The sequence below is a fragment of the Bufo gargarizans genome, chromosome 9 (assembly GCF_014858855.1).
Source record: "Bufo gargarizans isolate SCDJY-AF-19 chromosome 9, ASM1485885v1, whole genome shotgun sequence".
NCBI classification, from domain to species: domain Eukaryota; kingdom Metazoa; phylum Chordata; class Amphibia; order Anura; family Bufonidae; genus Bufo; species Bufo gargarizans.
Window position 1 is genome coordinate 34,454,834 of NC_058088.1, and position 15,856 is coordinate 34,470,689.

Sequence of the window (15,856 nt, forward strand, 5' to 3'; positions counted from 1 at the left end):
ATGTAAACAACCGATAATACAATATGACGAAAATCATCGCTGGATCTGAAATTCTAATAGATCTGACCAGATCTCCTGGGCCCCGAGTATTGACCGCCTCCGGCTGGATTCACGCCAAGCGTTTTTCATGGCATTTTAACAGCTACCTGCGACTAGTTGTTACTTTAAGGGCTCATCCATTCCGTATTTTGCAGTACGGAACAGCTGGCCCCTAATGGAACAGTCCTATCCTTATCCGTAATGCGGACAATAGTAGGACATGTTCTATTTTTTTGCGGAATGGCGACGTGGATAAGCAATGCTCACGGAGTCATTTCCGTTTTTAAGTGAATGGTTTCGCATACGGGCTGCAAAACAAAACAAAATAAAATAAAAAAATAAAAAGGAATGGATACGTAAAAAATAAATAAATATGTGATATATAAATACGCTTGTGTGCATGAGACAATCCCTTGTGTCCCTCCGAAATGAACGCAGCAACAGGTTGGGTACGCACACTTCCACTCCATTCCTCTCTTTGGAAGTTCTGGAAATAGCAGAGCGATGTACTCGGCCGTCTCCGGAAGCTAAACCAGCCGACTGCTACTGGTTTTTTGCAAGCGGGACTATATACAGATACAAATCCCTTTTCTAACCCCTTCAGCACAAATTGGATTCATCAGGCACATGAAGGTGACAAGTGAACTGCAGCATCCAAAAATCATGGCAAGGCTGTGTTCACATGACGTTTTTGTCCCACATTTAAAATAGGCACATGATGTATACGTTAAACAGACGCCCCAAGTGGGCGCCATACAGCAAAAAGAGAAACGGAATGGATCCCATAATAGTCAATAGGATCTGTTTGGCTCCGTTGCGTTACGTACAGAATCTGGCACTTCCGTTACACACGGGCGAGCTGTCCACATCTTTTGAGGCCCCACTGCAGTGAATTTGTCTGGATCCGACCAGCAAAAAAAATACGGATCTGATGTGGCCCAAAAATGCGTTTCTGTGCATGAACCCTAATAATTAAGGCTACGTTCACACTGACGTTTTGGTTTCCGTTTGCGAGATCCGTTGAGGGTTCTCACAAGCGTCCAAAACGGATCAGTTTTGCCATAATGCATTCTGAATGGAAAAGGATCAGCTCAGAATGCCTCAGTTTGCCTCCGTTCCGTCTCCAATCCGCTCTGGAGGCGGCCACCAAAACGCTGCCTGAAGTGTGACGAAACTGAGCCAAACGGATCCGTCCTGAAACACAATGTAAGTCAATGGGGACGGATCAGTTTTCTCTGACAAAATTTGGCACAATAGAAAAAGGATCCGTCCCCCATTGACTTTCAATGGAGGTAATGACAGATCCGTCTTGACTATGATACAGAGAATACAAACGGATCCGTTCCTGATGGATGCATGCGGTTGTATTATTGTAATGGATCCGTTTTTGCAGATCCATGACGGATCCGCCCAAAACGCAAGTGTAAAAAGTAGCCTTAGCAGCAAGGTCATGCAGAGACGCACAGCATTATAAGTCAGTATAAAGCCTCATGCACACGTCCGTGGAACACCGGCCTGGATTCCTGCTTAGTGCAGGAGCGCACAGTCATTGGTTGCTATGACGCCATGCGCTTCGTGACGCCACTGCTGTACAGTAATATGATCTATACCAGTGTATTACTGTACAGCAGCGGCAGCACTAAGCGCATGGCGTCATAGCAACCAATGACGCCGTGCGCTCCTGCACTCAGCAGGAATCCAGGCCGGTATCTCACGGTTTGTGTTCCACGGACGTCTGCATGAGGCTTAATGCTGTGTGCTCCTGCAAAAAGAGCAGTGTTGATAATGGGGAATCAGGCCCACACCTCATGCACATGACAGTCCACAATTCACAGGCACCGAGTGTGGCCGCCGTCTGCAGATCCATTCACTTGAATGAGGTTCACGATCCACATCAGATGGTCCGCACCACAAAAAAGTAGTGCATGTCCGGAGTAGTGCGGTCCGGAGGCACGGACAGAGCACCCACAGAGAAGCACTCCGTAGTGCTTCTGTGGCCTTCCGATCTGTGCCTCCGTTTCGCATCGCATCTCCTGGATTGTGGACCCAGCCAAGTGAATAGGTCCGCATCCGTGATATTATGCGCACACGGCCAGTGCCCGTATATTGCGGACCCCCTGTCTGCGGGCTGCAATATGGGCATGGCTGGGCAACGGCCATGTGCATAAGGCCTAATACCGAAACCGACGTACAGCCAATTTCATGGATCCCTGGGCTATAGATTTATCCTTTTAAGGCTGGTTTCACACTAGCGTTAAAGCAATCCGGCAGGCAGCTCTGGCTGAGGAAAAGCCTACCCGAGTTCTCCAGATCCGGCCTAGCTGCATAGTGCTGCTTGCCTACCGGAACCCATAGACTATAATGGGACCTTGCAGGAATCCAGCCACGCCTGGGCATTTATATACCGCAGCGCTCAAGTTTTTGCCCAGCCGAATCCCCACCGGTTCTGATAATAGGCAATGGGCCCTGGAGCTGAATGGCAGTATGCGGCTAGGTCGCATCCAGAGAAATTAGCGTCAGAGGCTCCATACTGTACGAATACAACCCAAGATCACAGACCGACCATCCAACATCAGGCTCACAGATCAGCGTATATCATTGCGTTTCCTCTGGATGAGGCTTCCTGGGCTGACACATACTGGGCACGGATCACCGGGCGCTCGCTAACAATAACTGGCGGCTTTAGAAATCAGGAAGTTATTTTTGGAGGTTGCTGCGCTGGATTTAACAGATACGTCGTCCTGAAGCCATAGCAGTAAATAGCTTCCTTTCTCATTTCCTAGGCACAAAAGGAGCAGGAGCAGTAATCCACAGCAGGCGAGCAGTGTGCCGGGAGAGATGCAGGACAGCAGCCATGATCCACCTGCCTGCTCTAGGGTCCATTCACACATCCGCAAAATAGGTCCGCATCAATTCCGCAATTATGCAGAACAGGTGCAGACCCATTCATTTTCAATGGGGCCGGAATGTGCTGTCCGCATCTGCATTTGAGGAATCGCACTTCCGTTCCGAAAAAAATAAATAAAATAGAACATGTCCTATTCTTGTCCACAATTGCGGATAAGGAAAGGCATTTTCTATAAGAGTGCCGGCGATGTGCCGGTGTCCGTGTTTTGCGGATCTGCAAAACACATACTGATGTGTGAATGGACCCTTTTAGTAGAACCCGGTTTTCCTCTTGTGAAAGGAACGTCTCCCTACAGCCTGGCACTGATTGTCACATTAGGAAGGGATCCGTGGTCTGTGGACCGCAAAAAGGATACGGCGTGTGCAGGAGGCCTTAGACAACAGAAGAATGTTTCAGGAACACAAGAACTTTAATTGGACGCCCCTTCAGTCTTCTTAGTGACATAATTCAGTTTCCGGTCACATCAGCAGGACCAAGCTGAGACCACCAGGTAATTCATTCTGCTCACAATGCCACAGATGGCGGTCTTGCTAGGGCGACAAGTCACAGAAAAGTCTTGCGACACAAAAGTATGTGCGACTCGTCTGCAACTTGTTGTCACCAGACTATTTTCGAGCTGTGAAAACGCAGCCGGGTGGCATGTCACATAAGGGTGAAGCCACACTGCGACTATTTGTAGAGCAGATTATCGATTCTAACGGCTTATTCCATTAGCTGTGTAATCCAGCTGTTTCCAGTTATCCATAGGATAAGGCATAACCATTAGATCGGGGGGGATCCTACCGCTGGGACCACAAGAACGGGGCCCCGTACACCCCCCCCCCCCCCGTAATAAACGGAGAGGCCAGCCCATGTGGCAGCTCCATTCATTTCTATGGGAGTTCCGGAGATAGAGTACAGAGCTTGACTTGCTCCAGGATTCCCAAAAATGAATGGAGCGGCTGCACGTGTCCAACCAGCCGTTTTGTTCATTTCAGGGGGGCTGCAGAGGGTACGAGGCCCCCACTGATCTAATAGTTATTAACTATCCTGTGGACAGGGAATAACTTGAAACAACGGGAAAACCCCCCTTTCACCTATGTCCCCATAATGTGAACAGAAACCAAATGGGTATAGATTTGCATCGACATCCGCAGCACAATCTGCACGCTTCACATGAGGCTTTACATGGGTCTGCAGGGTAAAGTCCCACGACACAAGTTGGCATGCTGCAGTTTTCAACCCCACACCACGTGTCAATTTCTGCACAGATGTATTTCCTCCAGAGCGCGGATGATTTGGTAAATCCCATCTATAGTGCTGCTACTATATAAAATACACCACAGGGATAAGCCAGATACCGGCCAGGTGAATCCCGCCCTTTGTTTTGTCTGCAAAATGGACAAGAAAAGGGCTGTCTGCATCTTTTGCGGCCCCATTGAAATGAATGGGTCCACATCCTGTCCGGGAAAAAAATAAAATTAAAATGAAAATTAAAATGCAGATCGGATGCAGACTAAAATACAGTCGTCCAGGCCCAGCATCGTCACGACTAGTATCACCGGCCTGGGCGCAGCTAAGCCCCGTTCGCTTCAATGGGGCTTAGTCACGCCCGGAGCAGGGATACTAGTCGTGACATCACTGGGCCTGTCGGAAACAGCGAGAACGCTGCGGCACTGCTGCCTTCTCAAACAGCTGATCGATGGGGGGTTCCGAGGATAGATCATCAGTAAGGCTACTTTCACACTAGCAGCAGCCTTCTCCGGCAGGCTGTTTCGGCGGGGGAACAGCCTGCCTCATCCGTGCTGCCGCTAGTGCACTGTGCCGCCGGAAGTCCATTTCGGCCCCATTGACTATAATGGGGGTGGGCCGGAGGTCCGGCCGCAGCACGGCAAACATGCCAAGATGCGGCCAGAATAAAACTACGACGTCAGAGGTCGCGCTACATTTTTTCCGCCCGAGTAAAAATACTTGTCTTACCATTTTTTGAGGAGCATTTTTAGCAGATGAGAAGTACGAAGGTTACAGTAATTCAAATAGTTAATACGAAGGCCTACATAACATTAAGGGGGGCTATTTATGCAGGGAAACCAGTATTCCAGAACTAACTTCCATGCATAAATAGCAAATTTAGACAATTTAAAATTTAGCTGACATCATATACTAAACATAAGACCACTGCCACCTAAACAGTGCCACCAGTTCGTGCCGGTATAGTGCGAAGAGTAGACTCCTAATTACAGTCATTCCTCCAACGTTATGTAGTCTTAGGGTGGCACAGAGAGCTCTGCACATAGTTGGATGTAGTGTGATTGTGTGCTGTTATACTGTACTGTATATACTGTCATAGTGTACATAGTGATACAGTATGATAGTGTCCTGGACTATACCGCACATTGTGTAATAGTGTACGGTATATAGTGGGACAGTGATGCTTTTCCATGGCCAGTACAGTCTGTGTGAACCCGACCCTGCCCCTCACGCAGCCTCCTGTTCCATGGTGCTTGCAGCATCCTCTCTGCGCCGCCTGCTATCTCCAGGATTTGCATTGGCAATGAGAGGAGGGGTATCTGTAAGTCGGTCATGCTGTGACATGGGTATCAGCCAGGGGGCTTGTGCTGGGCCTCGCACCGGGTACACAGGAACATCACAGTCTGCTGTATCTAGAAGCTGCTCCTCCTTTATTTTTCTGGCTACGGGACAATAGACTGACCTGCCCTGAGGGTCTCCCTCCCGTGTCCTCGCTGTTTTGCAGCTGGAGGTCAGACCCAAGTCTGAGGTTGGCGTTTCTTGCTGCTGGTGTCCTGTTGGCGTGTCCAGCGTTGAGACCCTCGCTGACTTCTAGAAACGCTCAGCCACTTTTCCTCACTGCTGAGCGAGGTAGTGAAGACGGTCCCATAGACCTCCTATTGAGGCCGTCTTCAGTACCGCGCTCAGCAGGGAGGAGAGACGGCGCTCGGCTGAGGGCTTCAGACTCATCGTTATAGAGAAAAATAAGGCGCTCAAATCTGGGACCCCCACTAAATTTCACTGCGCAGCAAGGCCACTTACCCCGCCAGTGACAATGGTGCTCCTTTTCCATCACTTCACAGCGGTGTGCCATAAGCTCAAACTGACCAATCACTAAGCTCCTTACTGTAAGGAGCTTTGTGATTGGTTGTTTCAGACAGCATTGCTGCACTGATGAATGGCAGGGAAAAGTCTAAGGCTACTTTCACACTTGCGTTCGGGGCTCCGCTTGTGAGTTCCGTTTAAAGGCTCTCGCATGCAGCCCCAAACGCATCCGTCCAGCCGTAATGCATTCTGAGTGGATGCGGATCCGCTCAGAATGCATCAGTCTGGCGGCGTTTGGCCTCCGCTCCGCTCAGCAGGCGGAGGCAAACAGATCCGTCCAGACTTACAATAATGTAAGTCAATGGGGACGGATCCGTTTGAATTTGACACTATATGGCTCAATTTTCAAACGGATCCGTCCCCCATTGACTTTCAATGTAAAGTCTGGACGGATCCGTCTGAAGCTACTTTCACACTTAGAATTTTTTCTACAATATAATGCAGACGGATCCGTTCTGAACACAAGTGTGAAAGTAGCCTAAGGCGTATTGGTGCACTTTTTCCAGGGAGTAAAATGGCCTGAACAGGCGTCTATGACGCTTGTACAGGCATTATTGAGACCTTTGCCTCCGGCCCGCCCCCATTATAGTCAAGGGGGCCAGAGCGGACTTCCGGCAGCACGGTGCACTAGCGGCAGCACGGATCCGGCAGGCTGTTCCACCGCCAGAACATCCTGCCGCTAGTGTAAAAGTGGCCTAAGTAAAAGCTGCAGAACCCCTCTAAGTGACCTCCTATGAAACTGTATACGTCTATATGACATAGGCCAATCTCAGACAAGCGTATTATGGGCACTTTTACCGTGTATTACATCCGTATGTCCTGGCCAGACAGCAGGTCCATTGACCACAACTGACAGCATCACAGATCTGTAAGTACACCTTCACACGTGGCAGATTTTGTGGCTTAAAATCTGTTCCATTCATTGTACTGGGGCTTGCAGAAATCCATGTGCTCGCCTCCCCATTCAAATTAATGGAACCGATTTTTCAAACGCTGAATTTTCTGCTACAAAATAAACGTTCTAATGCAGGCGAATTAATAAGAAGTCTGTATGCAGGACGCCATACACAAAAACAGGTTGTCAATTGGAGAGGGGGGGGGGGGGGCACGAGATCCTTCACTATAACATTAATATATTAAAATAAAATGTATATTTAAAACCATTCAAAGCCTGAAAAAAGAAAACGAACAATACCAGCAATTACCAGTCCCTGTCCTATAAAATCCAGCTCATTGGAATTCCATAGCGAGAGCACAAAGCCCATAAATATACCCCTGCCTCCAGCAACAAAAGCACCGCACGCAGGCCGGGAGACATGAAAGACCGCGGCTGCAATAAATGGATGGGTAACAGCCGCACGGGCGGCCAGGACGGCATCCTAGATGTGTCATTATCACAGGACTAGATAAATACGTGGGCACAGGGAGTGCACCCCACTGCAGGGGCCGGGAGAGGAAAACAACCACACTGCCCGACACCGTTACGGTATAACGAGGGATCGGGCAGTCACTGATCACAGTATATAGGGAAGTATACATTCTCCTCCATCACTTAGGAAGCAATGCTGTGAAATAAATTCTCATTCCCCTGAATATGGTTTGCGAGGCTGAACAGCGCGGCAGCCGGGGACTCCCCGTTTCCAATACAGAGCAAGCCCTGACACAGATTGTTGGAAATTATTTAAAGGGGCAGATGACAGCACCTGCCTACACAGCAACAGAGGCAACCAGACGCAGCGGCCCTATATCCGTTCTTGTGAAAAGCCTAGCCAGACGCTAGCGGAAGGGGAGCCTGCCAGGAACAGAAAGACTGGAGCAGGCAGAGCGGCAGGAGATCTCTAGGCTTCATATAACAATCATTTCTACTGTTTTTTACGTGATGCAGAAGTGTATTTCCATGAACCAGGAAGCTCAAGATGAACAATTTTACAGATCTGAACTGCTATTTGAATCACAGCTTGAGATGTTGCAGGAGGGGCAAGGGAGGAAAACTAGCTTAGCAACCAATCAGATTGATCCTTTCTTTTTTCAAAGGAGCTCTAAGAAATTACAACTGGAATCTGACTGGTTGTTATGGGTGACTAAGCTGGTTTTTCTTTGCACCAGTTTTGATAAATCTCCCCCATCGTGGAAACAAAAAAAAAAAAAAAAGTTTGTGAGCTTAAAGGGGAATTCCCATTGATGCATGGTCGCTGGGGTGCTCAACCACTGGACCCCACTGATGAGAGGGTCCTCTAGTCCTGAGTGACGAGAGCAGTGCAACCACTGCTGTAATCCAATGGGTCATTTTTCACAGTCCCGTGCTGTCAGAGGAAGTGCCTAATTTATGACGAGGTGAAGGCTCATCATAAACGGGGGTTTTGTAACTTATGCAAAAACCTTGTGTAAAGATGTTAGTAAACGACCCCCAATGTCTTTGGGACTGGTGGAGATAGCAGGGTGCTGAACAGAAAAAATAGCTGCACAATGCACATTACTGCTCTGTTCACTCAGTCCCCCTTCAGTCCCATAACCATTGGGGGTCCCTGCAGTCAGACCCCTGTGATAACCATGCAGACATTATAAATGTATGAGAAAACCGCTTTAATGCTACTTTCACACAGCCGTGTGTGATCGGGAAATGCGACAGCCGAGCCGCTGAACTGACGGCATCATAGATAACTTTTGATGTAGCAGCATTCGCTCTAGGAAATGCGTCACAAGGACCACATTTCACAGACCATGCACAGCTGTTGTGAAAGCACTATAGGTGCTCATGCTCACGAACGTAAGGAATCCGTGCCCGGGCTGTGTGGACCACAACTAGTCGTCCGCAATGCATAGGCACTGGGCGCGTGCTCTCCGTGCTGTGGAGCCATTGACTTGAATTGGTACGCGATCTGCAAGATATGGCAAAAGTTAGGACGTCTTATTTTTTTGGCGGTGTGGAGGCACGGACCCGAAAGCCCACAGAAGCACTTCGTAGTGTTTCCATGGGCTTCCGCTCCGTGCCTCTGCTCCGCAAAACATAGGACATGTCCTGTCTTCGGTCGTATCTTGCGGATCATTAGCCCATTCAAGTCAATGGGTCCGCAGCACGGAATAGATGCGGCCAGTACACGTATATTGCAGACCTGTCGTTTGTGGTCCACAATACAGGCACGGAGCCCTTACATTCATGGGCATCAGCCCTAAGGCTCAGTTGAAAAAAACTGGCATACCATGGAAATGGCGTATACCGCCCTGCTCTGTATACACAGCTAGAAGAGAGGCTTGTCCTGCAGAGAACACTTAGGTCCCTTTCACACGAGCGAGGTTTCCGCGCGGGTGCAATGCGTGAAGTGAACGCATAGCACCCACAATGAATCCTGACCCATTCATTTCAATGGGTCTGTGTACATGAGCGTTGTTTTTCACGCATCAGTTCTGCGTTGCGTGAAAATCGCAGCATGTTCTATATTCTGCGTTTTTCACGCAGCCCTGGCCCCATAGAAGTGATTGGGGCTGCGTGAAAAACGCATCGCATCCGGAAGCAAGTGCGGGTGCGATGGGTTTTTCACTGATGGTTGCTAAGAGATGTTGTTTGTAAACATTCCGTTTTTTATCACGCGCGTGAAAAGCGCATCAAAACGCATTGCACCCGGGCGGAAAAAACTGAACAACTAAACGCAATCGCAGACAAAACTGACTGAACTTGCTTGCAAAATAGTGCGAGTTTCACTGAACGCACTCGGCCCCAATCCGCAACGCCCGTGTGAAACCAGCCTTATATACAACGTCTGACGCTCCCCTAAAAAGAGCTAACTGCAGAAAACATAAAAGTTGCTGGATTTGGACAATTCCCTCTCATCAGCCAGATACCCCGAGGGAAAAAAAAAAACGATATGGTATGTCGCCCCTGCGGCTGGTGCCCTTAGTAGTCGGCGGTAATTCAAAGGGAAACATATCAGCAAGTGTTTAATTCCCCTGCAGCACCACCACTATGACGACCATTAAAATGAATGGCTCTCTACATAACCAGGACAAGCTGGGTCCTGCAGGGACTCTTTGGAGCTACTATACTCTCTAGCTTATGATTGAAGGACTCCCCGTTACGAGGCCTCCCTTACACGATCGTATTTTCCATCCATGTGCCAGCCGCATTGTTTTGCGGATCACACCCTGAGGATTTACTTTCAGCAGGTACAGAACTACTACACCTAACATGCCGGCAATAGCCACAGGCTGAAGTCGCAGGGGGCACTGAAGGATGTAGTTCTGGAACAGCTGGACGCCTCTATAAGGGGCCGTTCACATGTGTGGTCTGGGGTGAAGATAGCAGGTAGGGAGTTTAAAACCACATGTCCACTCTTGGTGCAGTGTGCGGACAGCCACCACTGGAAGCCATGGCAGGTGTCCACTTGCAGCATCTGCAGTAAACAACTGTGGCGATTTCTGCTGCATTATACGTTCCGGATATTCACAGCATCAGAATCTGCTGTATGAGCAGGCACTAACAGTGGCGTTCACATTTTAGCATACCCCATGTAACCCTTTGCAATTTACAGTATTACAGCAAGACTATGTTATGAGACCGGGAGCCGAACACAACTGATGTGTGCACAGATACAGCACCTATACACTGATGACAGAAGGCTACCACCGCCTGTTACGTGGTCTTCCTAATGGCAGAAGGCTACCACCGCCTGTTACGTGGTCTTCCTAATGGCAGAAGGCTACCACCGCCTGTTACTTGGAAACACAGGCTCCTTAGGTGACCGCTGAACAGCAGGTCATGATGCTGTTATCGTCAGGGGTAAAAAGGGTTTATGGATTCATCAGCACAAATGTCAGAAAACATTGCAGATCACACAAATTTGTTCTAAGGTTTTATCTGTGTCCAACAAATGTCACGATCAACAGATCAGCCTAATACTGTGTTCACATCAGCGTTCAGCCTATCTGTTCTCTGTTATAGAAGCAGGAGAACGGAAAGGATGGATTCAGCACATAACAGAGTCTACGGACCCTATAGACTATAATGGGGTCCGTTAGGTTTCCGCTCAGAGGAAGACTTCTGAAGCAGAGACAAGAGTAGCGCGCGCAGGACTTTTGTCTCCACTTCAAAAATCTTCCTCTGAGCGGAAACCTAACGGACCCCATTATAGTCTATAGCAGTGATGGCGAACCTTTGGCACGGGTGCCAGAGGTGGCACTCAGAGCGCCCTCTGTGGGCACCTGCCCCCTGGAAAAAGTCTATGGTGTACCAATATGCCTTAGACTTTTCCTGCCATTCAACAGCGCAGGGCGCACTATGAACAGCACAGGCAGGGTGTTATAGCTACATGATAAAGTACATGTAAGATATACAACATTGGTATTCGGGTTATTGCCATTATGGCACTTAGCGATAAATAAGTGGGTTTTGGGTTGCAGTTTGGGCACTCGGCCTCTAAAAGGTTCACAATGACTGGTCTATAGGGTCCGTAGGCTCCGTTATGTGCCGAATCCGTCCTTTCCGTTCTCCTGAAATCTCAACTCAGTCTGACACTGAATGCAAACAATCACTTTATCACAACACTATAGAAGCTGTCCCGTGAAAAATACCGCCAACGTGCACCACAGCATACCGCCGCTGCGGACCCCAAAGGATGTCCCGTGATCAGTACCGCCGCTGAGGACCCCAGAGGATGTCCCGTGATCAGTACCGCCGCTGGGGACCCCAGAGGATGTCCCGTGATCAGTACCGCCGCTGGGGACCCCAGAGGATGTCCCGTGATCAGTACCGCCGCTGCGGACCCCAGAGGATGTCCCGTGATCAGTACCGCCGCTGCGGACCCCAGAGGATGTCCCGTGATCAGTACCGCCGCTGCGGACCCCAGAGGATGTCCCGTGATCAGTACCGCCGCTGCGGACCCCAGAGGATGTCCCGTGATCAGTACCGCCGCTGCGGACCCCAGAGGATGTCCCGTGATCAGTACCGCCGCTGCGGACCCCAGAGGATGTCCCGTGATCAGTACCGCCGCTGCGGACCCCAGAGGATGTCCCGTGATCAGTACCGCCGCTGCGGACCCCAGAGGATGTCCCGTGATCAGTACCGCCGCTGCGGACCCCAGAGGATGTCCCGTGATCAGTACCGCCGCTGCAGACCCCAGAGGATGTCCCGTGATCAGTACCGCCGCTGCGGACCCCAGAGGATGTCCCGTGATCAGTACCGCCGCTGCGGACCCCAGAGGATGTCCCGTGATCAGTACCGCCGCTGCGGACCCCAGAGGATGTCCCGTGATCAGTACCGCCGCTGAGGACCCCAGAGGATGTCCCGTGATCAGTACCGCCGCTGAGGACCCCAGAGGGTGTCCCATGATCAGTACCACCGCTGAGGACCCCAGAGGGTGTCCCGTGATCAGTACCACCGCTGAGGACCCCAGAGGGTGTCCCATGATCAGTACCACCGCTGAGGACCCCAGAGGGTGTCCCGTGATCAGTACCACCGCTGAGGACCCCAGAGGGTGTCCCGTGATCAGTACCACCGCTGAGGACCCCAGAGGGTGTCCCGTGATCAGTACCACCGCTGCGGACCCCAGAGGACGGATTTCTTCTGCTGTCAGTCCATGCATTCCATGATTAACCCTATGTGATCCGCACAGCAGGTGCAGTCTGCGCTCAGTCCTAGTGAAGGCCGTTACTGGTGGCCTGTGTCACTGCACAGTGTGAACCCTGGCTGAGCAGGCACACGCACGGAGCAGCTTTGTGTCTATGGCCCGGCCGCTGACAATGGGGGGGACGCTCTAGAGCGGATCGCTGACAATGGCCCCACCTGCTTGTGTGGTGTCCGTCAGATCGTAGCCCGTGCCCGGGAACTCCCTCAGCCTGCGGCCGCTCAGGTTCAGGATGCCGGACGTCACCGCCTCCTCCAGGGCCCGGTCCAGGCTCCTCGCCGTGTGCTGGTGCAGGGTCCCGGTGCTCCAGTGAGGTCCATGGGGGAAGCTGGGGAACACAGACAAGGAGCCTGGGCAGATACCGGCTGTGGTATTCACAGCACCCCCTCCTCCGCCGCCGCCACCACCACCACCTTGCCCAGTCCCCCCTCCTCCACTCTGCCCACCGGTGCCCCCCGCAGCGGCAGTGGCCACCGCTGTCTGACTCGCCGCCATTTCTATCAAGGAATAGCCCTGCTATAATGACACCGTTAGCAAGTGCTCAACACTATGCGCAGGCGCAGGGTATCCTGATGAAGGGAGGGCTGTACCAAGAGCGGAGACGTGAGGGGGCGTTCCAGAAACCTGTGTGCGGTGGGAGGCGAAACCAAAACAAAAGTGCGGCTCTGAGGGGCTCGTCGTCACTTCGTACATCGGATGTCAGCCGCCTGGGCGCACAGACAGAGATTCAATACGGTGGTTGCTATTAGTAGTGTTATATACTATAATAAAAGATAAGGTTTCTGGCGCAGCGCCGGGCGTAGTGCCCATCATTTACCTCAGAAGACCATTATATGAGCGGCTGGAGACAATGGCGCACAGTTAGGGCTCATGCACAGGACCGTGAACAGGGTTTGTGGAAACCTAGTTCACACACATGGGATGTGGCCGAATGTGAGGTAGATTTTGGTACCAAACTTTGTGTCAAATCCAACATGTGTGAGCGAAGGGGACTTTTTATCATTTCATTTTACTCATTTTGGGTTTAAAATATATTTTTTAATTCATCTTTATTAAAAATGTTCAACTGCTTTCACTTTCAGTGCATCTGCAGACTGTTGCGTCCTCCTTTTCAGTGTATCTGTCAGAGAGCTGCTGTGACGGCCATTACGGACGCTGAGAAATTAGTCTTTTTAGTTATATGTAAGGGCTCATGCACACGACCATATGTATATTACAGTCCGCAAAAAATACGGATGACCTCCGTGTGCATTCCGTATTTTGCGGAACGGAACAGCCGGCCCCTAATAGAACAGTCCTATCCTTGTCCGTTATGCAGACAATAATAGGACATGTTTTGCGGAACAGACATACGGAAACGGAATGTACACTGAGTCATTTCAGTTTTTTTGCAGACACATTGAAGTGAATGTTTCCGCATAAGGACCGCAAAAAAAACAAACAACAGACACGGAAAAAAAAAATTTTCGTGTGCATAAGCCCGAAATGAGGTGCTCAGAGCACTGAGAGGCTGACCTACCCCCTCGGAGCACCACTTGACCTCGTCCTGTGCCAGTTGTCAGTTCCCCCTCTTAGGTCCCTTTCACGCGAGCGAGTTTTCCGCGCGGGTGCAATGCGTGACGTGAACGCATAGCACCCGCACTGAATCCTGACCCATTCATTTCAATGGGTCTGTGTACATGAGTGTTGTTTTTCACGCATCAGTTCTGCGTTACGTGAAAATCGCATTGCATCTGCAAGCAAGTGCGGGTGCGGTGCGTTTTTCACTGATGGTTGCTAAGAGATGTTCACGCACGTGAAAAATGCATCAAAACGCATTGCACCAGCGCGGAAAAAACTGAACAACTAAACGCAACCGCAGACAAAACTGACTGAACTTGCTTGCAAAATAGTGCGAGTTTCACTGAACGCATCCGGCCCCAATCCGCAACGCCCGTGTGAAACCAGCCTTACCCTAAGTTCACACCTGAGCGTTTTACAGCGCGTTCCTACGCGCTGTAAAACTCTCAACAAGGAGAAACCAATGCTTCCCTATGGGAATGGTTCTCACCTGGGCGTTTTACAGCGCGTACGATCGCGCTGTAAAACGCCCGACGCTCAAACAAGTTCTTGAGCTTTTTTGGGGGCATTTGTCACGCGTTCCCGCACATAGATATTCGGGAACGCGCGACAATGTGTGCACGCCTGTACAGAGCGCTCCTTTCAGAACGCTCAGGTCTGAACCCAGGGTAAGTGAGATTGATAGGGCCTGGCATCCTCACTGCTCCGATGCCTGGCCACGAAATCTCGCACACGCACAGGCGGCAGTAACATCAGTGCATGTGCAGTGAAGAGCTCTCAGAGCGAGGGCGACCGCTCGGAGATCCTCCTGTACAAGATTTCAGGGCCAGGCATTTGGGCAGTGAGGATGCCAGGCCCGATCAATCTCACTGGGAGGGAGAGTGGCAAGTGAGAAAGGCAAAGGTGAAATGGTGCTTTGAAGGGCTAGGCCAGCCCCTTAGTGCTCCGAGCATATTATTTACTGTGCATATTGTATAACTACAAGTAATAATTTCTCTGCATCGGTAATACCGATCTCAGTAGTCAGGCAGTATCATAGGGTTAATCACGGTGACAGTTACTCTTAAAGGTCAAAGGTAGTGCTAAGTGGACAGCCCCTTTAACGCTGGGTTCACACCTAGGCGTTTCTCAAACGCGCGTTTCTATGCGCGTTTTTGTTGTGCGTTTTATGCGCCTTTTTTTTAATAGTGAATGCGCGTTTGACGTGCGTTTGGGTGATTGACAGCAGTGTTGTCCAAAGAGTCTATGGCCCAAACGCGCGTCAAACGCGCCAAAAAAAGCTGCCTGTACTTGTTTGAGCGTCGGGCGTTTTACAGCGCGATCGTACGCGCTGTAAAACGCCCAGGTGTGAACCCTTCCCATAGGGAATCATTGGTTCTTGCCTGTTGTGCGTTTTACAGCGCGTAGGAACGCGCTGTAAAACGCTCAGGTGTGAACCCAGCGTAAGAGGTAAGACAACACACCTGCCCAGCATTGAGCATTTGTAGGATGTGACTTCAGGCTGGTCGAGCATAAGTTATGTGTATGAGGGTAGGTTATCCTTATATACCGCCTGCACAGCCCCTCTCCCAGGTGCAGCCCTGCCATGGTATTTGTGGACCCTTTGTTCTTGTGGATGGTGGGGCTCAGGGTGGTCAGA

General features: G+C 50.5%; 1 protein-coding gene across 1 annotated transcript in view; it reads right to left on the bottom strand.

Moving 5' to 3' along the window:
- LRCH2 (leucine rich repeats and calponin homology domain containing 2) overlaps positions 1 to 13,152 on the bottom strand; it is a 112,338-nt gene extending 99,186 nt beyond the window's left edge. The window contains exon 1 of the mRNA XM_044268945.1: positions 12,816 to 13,152. Coding sequence (XP_044124880.1) covers positions 12,816 to 13,152 — 337 coding nt within the window. The remainder of the gene's footprint in view (positions 1 to 12,815) is intronic.
- Between the last annotated feature and the right edge of the window lie 2,704 nt (positions 13,153 to 15,856).